The sequence below is a fragment of the Hipposideros armiger genome, unplaced genomic scaffold, assembly GCF_001890085.2.
Source record: "Hipposideros armiger isolate ML-2016 unplaced genomic scaffold, ASM189008v1 scaffold_239, whole genome shotgun sequence".
Classification (NCBI taxonomy): domain Eukaryota; kingdom Metazoa; phylum Chordata; class Mammalia; order Chiroptera; family Hipposideridae; genus Hipposideros; species Hipposideros armiger.
In genome coordinates, this window is record NW_017731589.1 from 581,572 (window position 1) to 589,931 (window position 8,360).

General features: G+C 59.1%; 2 protein-coding genes across 2 annotated transcripts in view; one reads left to right on the forward strand and one right to left on the reverse strand.

Annotated features, from left to right (window-relative positions):
* NOS3 (nitric oxide synthase 3) overlaps window positions 1–698 on the forward strand; it is a 16,684-nt gene extending 15,986 nt beyond the window's left edge. The window contains exon 26 of the mRNA XM_019655471.1: window positions 91–698. Coding sequence (XP_019511016.1) covers window positions 91–249 — 159 coding nt within the window. The 3' untranslated portion in view covers window positions 250–698. The remainder of the gene's footprint in view (window positions 1–90) is intronic.
* A 673-nt stretch (window positions 699–1,371) lies between these two features.
* The window catches only part of ATG9B (autophagy related 9B), a 7,715-nt gene continuing 726 nt past the window's right edge, over window positions 1,372–8,360 (reverse strand). Inside the window, exons 2-14 of the mRNA XM_019655472.1 lie at window positions 8,196–8,247; window positions 7,951–8,015; window positions 7,635–7,796; window positions 6,449–6,590; window positions 4,242–4,996; window positions 3,958–4,111; window positions 3,513–3,692; window positions 2,724–2,960; window positions 2,413–2,546; window positions 2,154–2,250; window positions 1,841–1,964; window positions 1,614–1,754; window positions 1,372–1,455 (exon numbers count right to left, since the gene is read on the reverse strand). Coding sequence (XP_019511017.1) covers window positions 1,627–1,754; window positions 1,841–1,964; window positions 2,154–2,250; window positions 2,413–2,546; window positions 2,724–2,960; window positions 3,513–3,692; window positions 3,958–4,111; window positions 4,242–4,996; window positions 6,449–6,590; window positions 7,635–7,796; window positions 7,951–8,015; window positions 8,196–8,247 — 2,230 coding nt within the window. The 3' untranslated portion in view covers window positions 1,372–1,455; window positions 1,614–1,626. The remainder of the gene's footprint in view (window positions 1,456–1,613; window positions 1,755–1,840; window positions 1,965–2,153; window positions 2,251–2,412; window positions 2,547–2,723; window positions 2,961–3,512; window positions 3,693–3,957; window positions 4,112–4,241; window positions 4,997–6,448; window positions 6,591–7,634; window positions 7,797–7,950; window positions 8,016–8,195; window positions 8,248–8,360) is intronic.

Consider the following 8,360-nt stretch of genomic DNA (forward strand, 5'->3'; position numbering starts at 1 on the left):
CCAGAGACCGACAGAGGCCTGATGGGGCGGTGCAAGCTCCCGCGTGGACCTCCCGCTCGGGTTCTGATCCGTTCTCCTCTTTCCCCGCAGGATCAGCAACGCTATCACGAGGACATTTTCGGGCTCACGCTACGCACCCAGGAGGTGACAAGCCGCATTCGCACCCAGAGCTTTTCCTTGCAGGAGCGACATCTACGGGGCGCAGTGCCCTGGGCGTACGCTCCCAGCCCAGACACCCCCGGCCCCTGAGAACTCTCTCGCTTTCCAACCCAGCTTCTGGAGAGGAACCGTCAGCCTCCCCCTCCCCGCCAGACGCGGCCGCTCTCCTGCCGGCCTGCCCAGGACCAGCCACCTCTCCCTCCCCTCCCGAGGTGCCTTCCCGTGCGCGGCTGTCCAGAGTCTGCGGAGACTCTCCTAACCCCCAGGGATGAGCGAAATGCCTTCCTCTAGGCCTGGTTCCCTACCGGGCTCTGACTAAATCTGGAAGGCCCCTCGCAGCAGTGGTATTCCAGGGCCTACTGTTACCCCTTCCGTGTTCTTTAGGTGAATTTTAGATGTCCCCTACCTCTCTCAGGAGTACCTTATCATGAAACTTAATCTCCAAATCATTGAAATATTTATTATTGAAGATTCACCATAAGAGACTGAACCAGATGCTATGGGAGCTACCTGAGATGCCTCACCCAGCCCCGCCGATTAAAATTATAGAATGAGAAGCTCTGTCTTTTAACTCGCGCAGATGTGGGGGTGGTAATTCTTGGGACAGGGAGTCCCATCCTACTACTCCACTCTGACTCAGCACTCTAAGAACATACTTCCCAGCCAGTCACAGGCAGTTCTCCCATGCTGCTCCCTTGCTCCTGATGGAGAAGCAGGTGCTGCCCTCAGCTGCCAGGAACGGGGATGCCAGAGACCAAGATGTGCAACACAGCCATGAGCAACCTTGACTGCTTGTTTTAGACAGGATGAGGAGCCACACCCACTTCCTCAGACGTCACACCAATGCTGAACTCTTAAAAACATCAGCCTGGCTAGTCTTTCCACTCACAAGTCCCCATGACCCCCCCTCCACAAATCCCGTGGGAACCTGAAGAACCAAATGCATCTCTCAGTCCCATTGCTCACTGTTTCCCCTACACTTAGCTTGGCCTCCGCCTTGGCCCTGCCCCGCACCTCGAGGACACTTGGGGACTTCTTCCCAGACAACCACTCCAGGACAGCTAGTTGGGGGTGTGTCCCCTTCTCCCCTCCATGGGGGGATTGTCTCTAAGACTTGTTTCCAGATGACTTTGGCATCTCCTCTCCTACTGTTTCTGTGCTCTCTGGGGCAAGTTCATCATTGACCCCCAAGTCCTGCCCAACTAAAGCATCTGGGGGGGGGGTCCCTAAAGAGAGCTCCGTGTGGTGTTCCACTCCACCTCGTCTGATCTCCAGTGGCTGGGGAAGCCAGGGAACCTGAGGGAGGAGAAGGCCCTTGGCAAACAGTCCAGGAGTTTAGGTTTCAGAGATGATCAGCCCCATACCCCGAGTGCCCACCACTGTTCCCATCCCTCTAGCTCCACCCAATTTTCTATTCATCCTCCTGCCCCTGCCCCAGTTAGACAATATTGAACCTGAGGAGCCCTTTCAGTCAGCGCTAGGGGCCTGGACAGGCTCCTTCTGGGTGTCTATGGTCTCCCGAAACCCTCCAGCGAACAGATTCTGGGTCCTCTGGGTTCTCCACTGCTGTCTGGGGCTGGAGGCAGGACTGGAACCTGATGAGAAAAGCTGTCAGCCTGGGCAGTGTCGTGATGCCTGCGGTCCACCCAGGGTCTGTCCCTGCACACCCTGATTGCCTCACCATCACTTGACCAGGATGGCTTCTCTTCATCAGGCGAGAGTGTCTGTGGGGGGCTGGCCCAGGGCCTGGGCAAGGAGGAGGCTGAGGCCTCGCCCCACAGTCCCTGCTGCTGCTGCTGATGGAGCTAAATGTAACAAAGAAGAATGAGGTCTCCCCCCTGCCCCACAGTGCCAGGCCCAGCCCCCCTGGGCTGGGTGCAGAGGGATTTGAGACCTCTTCCCCTAGCTCCTGTTGGGTACTTTCTTACCTTCCTCAGCCTCCATTTTGTGTAGCTGCTCTCCCCACATTTCTCTTTTGGGCACCCTCTACTCACCTGGTGCAGGTAGATGGCGTGGAGACTCATCTCAGCAGAAGCAAGCTCTGGGAGCTGGGCCAGCTTCTGGCCCCTGGTTCCTCCTGGGGACACACAGCTGGAACAGATGGTGCAACAGATCAAAGATATGACACTCCCCCTGCACTCCATGGAGAGGGCCAGGCTTGACCTCCCCTCCCAATTCCCCGCCCTGCACCCTCCCCCAGGACCCCAGCCTCACCACCCCTGCTCCCCTGCATCTCAGGCCCCCATCCCTTACCTGGGGTCCTGGGCAATTCGGGAAATGGAGGCCAGGAGGCTGGCAGTGGCTGCAGCTGGGCAGGGGGTTGTGGGGCTCAGGTCCCGTGGGGGCAGGAGGGGGTGCACCAAGAGGTTGGCCAGGACAGCCTCCGGCTGGGAGCAAGAGAAGAAGGGGTCAGAAGACAGAACGGAAAGGGAGGGGAAAGGTCTCAGCAAGTGGGAGAGCTGGCTGGACCAGTGAGTGAGCAGGTTAATACAAAAGTAAGGCAGAGGAGGGGAGATGGAGTGGCAGGTGGTGAGGGCAGAAAGACAGGCCAGGCTGCAGCTCACCAGAGGTGAGGAAGAGTCGCTGAGCACCCCAGGGGTGGGGGGGCTGCGGACCGACGTAGCGCCCCAGGTGGCCGCATCTTGTTGTACCCGGCCCCGAAGGTGCCCCAGGAACTTGGAGCTGTGCCCTGGGGGGCGCCATTGTGGGTGTACCAGGGAGAACCTCATCAGCGAGAGCTCAGTCTTTCCATCCTCTGCACGCTGAGACTGCGAAGCCTCTGTCTGTCCTGCTGAGAGCCACTGAGAGAACAAAGGAAAAGCTGTGGACACACTGCTTTTATAGCTGCAGCGCAAGCCTCGTGGGGTAGGGGGACAGGAAACAGCAGCCCCAGTTTCCAGGTGAAAAGAATGGAGGCCACAACAGGGACTTGCTCAAGATCACCCCAAAACACAGCAGCAGAGCAAGACCTGGGTCCAGACCCAGCACTGAAAGAGAGGATGGGCTCAGTGCTTCGCCAACCTGTGTCCGCCAGACCCCAGGGCTGGCCTGCGGCCGTGGTGGGGCAGCCTGGCCTTACTCCAGCCCCATCCACTGGCCAGCTGGTTTCTCTGCTTCTCTGGTGGCCTCGACTCCCGTTTACTGGCACTAGGGTTGTACACACATCACGTCATGTAATCCTCACACAGCCCTGCTCGTTGACTATGGTCATTGTCCTCATTTGACAGATGAGGACACTAAGGCACAGGGAAGTGAAGTGACTACCTCAAGGTCACAGGTGGCAAGTCATGGCGCTGGGGGGGGGCAAATCCCTATCTAATCACCACCCCGCACACCCAGAGAATGACTCTAACCTGAGGATGGCCGTGGCGCTTCACATCCATCAGGGCAAAGGAACAGATGTCCCCGACCCCAGCCACGTCCACAGTAAAGTGATGAAAAAAGTCGATAATCTCCAGGGCTCGAGGGCGAAACCAGAAGAGCAGAAACAGCGGGGTGAGGAGAGGGGAGAGGAGCTCCTCCAGGAGGGAGACCTGGGGAAGCAGGGGTGAGGCTGAGAAGGGGTTGCTGAGGGTGCCCACGCTGGTGATCAGAACCAGGAGCCCCGCACCCCCCACCCCCACCCCCGACCAGGGACGCGGGCCAGGGCAAGAAACCTCCAACCCAGTCATTCCCCGGGGCCTGGGAGAGCCAGCCTGGAGCCCGTTTATCCACGCCCCTTCCCAGACCACACGGGCTGCACAGCATCTCTCTGGAGCAGCCCCGCTCGGGGCTCGGAGCTCGGGGCTCGACCCTTACCGCTCGGTATTGCAAGAGCTGCGCCATCTGCTGGTAAGCGCTAGCCCTGCCGGCAGCGCCGGGCTCCTCCGGGAGGTAATGCATGTGAGCCAAGGCCGACTGCAGGAGGAGCTGCGGGGAGCGACCCTGGCACTGCTCATCCGGAATGAAAGACCTGGAGGGCGGGATCGGGGTGGGGAGGGGGCCTGCGGTCAGGAGGATGTGAGGGTGGGAGGGGGGTCGGGATCACGGAGGGCTCAGCCCCAGGTCGGAGGCATCCCCGCTCCCCGCAACGTCTGCCGCACCTGGCCACGGTGGCCGTCACCCCGAGCGCGGTCATGGCGGTGAGCACGTGCTCGACGGCGAGCACATCCTCGTCGTAGACGGTGAGAAGGAGCAGCGCGGCGAAGAGCGCGCCGGCGAAGAACACGAGCTGGCGGGCCAGCAGCGCAAGCAGGGGCGCTGGGGGCGCGGCGGCTCGCAGGAAGGCGGCGGCAGGCCGGTAGGCGCGGGCCAGGCGAGAGCGCAGCTCGTGCGGCAGCTCGTTGAAGTGGCGCAGCTGCAGGCGGGCCAGGCGGGACCAGCGGCGCGCCCCCAGCGCGCCCGGCTCTCGCCGCAGCAGCTCCACGTGGCTGTAGAAGGCATACAGCACCTGCCAGGCCAGCACCAGCGGGCTCAGCGCCAGGTTCACGGCGGCCAGCAACAGCACCGTGAGCCGCCAGCGCGCAGCCAGGGCGCTCCTCTGGTCACTGCGCTTGTAGGCGTCGGGCAGTTCCCAGCCCCCGCGGAAGAGCGAGAAGGGACCGCGGAAGAGGAGCAGGTCGACGTTGAGCGCCAGGCCGCGGCTGAGGAAGGCCGCACTGCCTCCCCAGGGCAGTGCGCAACGGGCCGGCAGCAGACCCTTGTTGGCCAGCGCCACCTGGTAGTTGGTGTAGCGCAGGATGCGGTGGTGGACGTCCAGCTCCGTCAGCGGCCGCGGCTGCACGCACAGCCCCCCGCTCCTCTGCAGCGCCAGGAGGCGCGACTGCACCTCAGCCCAGGGCACCGAGCTGAGCTCCTCCTGAGGACAGGGGGCACAGGTGAGGGCCAGCGACCTGGATTCCTTTGCATGGTGATGCCCAAACTCACCATGACCAGAGCTACACCCCTCAGCGCCTCCTCCCCACGGTCCTCACCAGCGTCCCTCAGGTGGGAAACCTGGCACGTTCCGATTTCTGCCCTCCCCTAACTGGGTCACTCACCAGGGATACTTCCTACTTCCTCGCATCCTCTCCTGAGTGTTCCTCATGACCCTGCCACTCTTGAGGCCATGAGTCATATGCTCCCCAAAGACACCTCATCAGTGAATCTCTTCAGGTATTTGATCTCAGCTCCTTAAGAGCAGGTTTTCCTGCGCTCTCCTCCCCAACCCAGCACACTGAATACACTGATCCGAAGGCCTCGGCTTCTTGTCTCCGCATGCTGAGAGCCCCAGCCCACTCACTCCATCACCACAGTAACCGTCCCAAGACACTGGCTGTGTCCTCATGTGGGGTGCAGATCTCTCTTGGTCTCCTCTGCAAACCTCATTTTAGCCCAGTGTCACCCAGCTGCCCCAGTCCAGCTTAGTCAAGTCCCTGCAGGCCAGCCTCTCCAGTCCATCCCAGGGTCTCCCTTTCCCCTGGAAGTAACAGGGAAGGAGGGAAAAGAAGGGAGAAGGAGAAAGGGATGGGTGAGCAGCCTGCTGGAGGACCAGCGGTCTAGCCCCTGCTCACCCCTGCTTCTGCCCTGGCCCTCCTGGTCCTCCCTGCACTGTGCCTAGTGTCCCCCTACTCAAGAGGGCTTTCTAGAACCTCCCCTTGGCTGTGCAGGAGGCCATGCAGAAGTTTCTAGACTTCTGAGAGAAGCAAGGGAAGCCGGCTGCAGAAGGCAATCTTTGAGCAGCGCCTTAAAGGAAGAATGAGCTACAGAGCGAGAAGGAGTGTGAGCATGACAGAAGGGATGAAAGGGCAAAGCGGGACCAGGGAGGGACCGTGAAGGGGCCCGCGCAGTGGGTGACTGCAATAGGGGGTGAGGCCAGAAAGGAAAGTGGCCTCACCCGACAGAGCCTGAACACTCAGGTGCAGGCTGGTGGGTGGATCTCAGTGCTGCCCACAGATGCTCGCTGCCTCCCCGCTTCCAGCATAGGGGCCTGGACTGCCTCCCCACCTCCTGTCCTTCCAGCCCCACCCCAGTTCCTCGTGTTCTGTAAAGCCAGATGACCACCCCTCCTCCTCTAAATACCACAAGCATGTGACTGTAAGTAATCTCCTATAAACCATCTACATCAACTAAGCTCCACTAGGGTGAGGACCGTGTTTTATAAACGGAGGTACCCCACCTGCTAATGTTATTTGGGGTCTAGGGTAGGTGTCAATGAGGACTCCTGCCTGCTTTTCAGTGGGCCCCTCTGTCTGTACAGCCCCCCCTCTTCCCCTGTCCTCTGCTCCCCTGACATGGCACCCCTCCACACAAACATGCCCACCCCGCTCACCGGGGGGATGTGCAGGGCCTCCCTGTAAAACACCTGGATGTCCCAGTAGCTGAAGAGGTTGCAGACGGAGCGAAGCAGCTGGACCAGCCAGAAGGCGGCAGCCAGGGTCAGAAGGAACACCAGGAGGGGGCTGGAGTGGATCCTGGGGGGGGGGGATACAGCACAGGAAAGTGGAACAGCCACAGAAACGGAGTCTACAGCCTAATCAGTCGAATCACTCTCCATTGCTTACATTTTAAATCCACAGGTGTCTCCTCAGGGTTGCTTTTTTAAAGTAGCTAGTTGGGGGGGGGGGGTTTAGCTGGCCAAGTGGCTTAGTTGGTTAAAAGCGCAAGTTCTGAGCAAGAGGATCGCTGGTTTGATTCCCCCACGGGGCCAGTGAGCTGTGCCCCGAGCTGAGCTGCTGCTGAGCTGCCAACAGGTGGCAGGATGGCTCAGCTGGTGAGAGCGCGTACTCCTAACAACAAGGTTGCTGGTTCGACTCCCACATGGGATGGTGGGCTGCGCCCACCCACAAGTAAGACTGAACATGGCACCTTCAGCTGAGCGGCTGTGAGCTGCCGACGGGCAACTGGACTTGGAGATGAGCTAGCTGCGCCCTCCACAACTAAGATTGAAGGACAACAACTTGGCTGTTCCCCTTCCCCAATTCCCCAACACTGTTCCCCTCCCCCAATTCCCCAATAAAATCTTTAAAAAAAAAAAACGAAAAGGGGGGTGATGAGACTTGGAGAGCAGTGAAAAGGTCATGGAGGGGATCTAGCAAGACCATTGGTTCTCAAAGGATGGGTCCAGGGGGTCCTCGAGGCCCTTGCAAATGTCTGCAAGGTCAAAACTTTTTTCAGATAATAGTAATATTTTCTACAATTTTCATTCTCATTCTCTCACACTGTACAGGGGAGTTTTCCAGAGGCCACGTGACATTACATTGACAATCAATGGAATGTGTGCTTATGCATTGTTAGGTTTTAAAGCTGTTCTCAGCTTTACTCTTTAATAAGGTAAATATAGATATGAGTCTCATAAACAAAAGCTCTTGGGGTTCTCAATCAGTTTTAAGTATATAAAAGGTGTCCTGAGACACAAACTTTGGAGAACTGATGATCTAGCCTGAGGGACAAAGTGAGGGGGGGGTGGTCTTGTCTGCTCTCTCCCCCACCCACTCCCCCCAGTGGTTGTCACTCACTGCTGGGCACACTGGGATGAAGGCAGGATGGCATCCGACAAGGTCACTTTGCTGTGAGGCAGCCCAGGTCTTGTCCGGTTATTTGGTTGGTTGGCAAAGAGAATGTTGTAATCCACGCAGCGAAGGAGGAAGGTCGTGAAGGTGACGATGAAAACAAATTGTCTGGAACAGCAGGGGATGCAATGATCAGGCCTGAGGTCTGGGTGGGCCTTTGCCCAGCCTCCAGGGCAGTGTGAGTCTTCCTGCCCACACGGCTGGGCCCTGGGCTGCTTGGGATGCACTGGCTGGACCAGAGGCACGGGGACAAGCGTCTCACCCCAGCTGGAAGACATCCTCCAGCAGGATACAGGCAAAGCCATTCCTCTGGTGATAGCTGTAGATGTAGCAAGTGTGTCAAGAAATAAGCCTGAGGCATGATGGGCCTTTCCTGAGTACGCCTCCGCATCACTGCCCCAACAAGTCCCTCAACCTACTGAACCCTCAGAGTCCCCCTGCCAAGAATGGCACCAGCCCCAAGAGGCCCTCCCATGCCACCGCCGCCAGGCCCAGCACAAAGGATATCTTGGTGAAGAAGCTGTCCAGGTTCTGGATGTGGTGCCAAGAGCCTGAGCACAGAAGGGAGAGTGCTGGGACTTGGCTCTTCTTTGAGTGAGCTCTCCATGCCCTCACTCCGCTGCCTCCACCCCCAGGCCTCCCCAACCCGCTTGCCGCCCCCCCCAACACCCC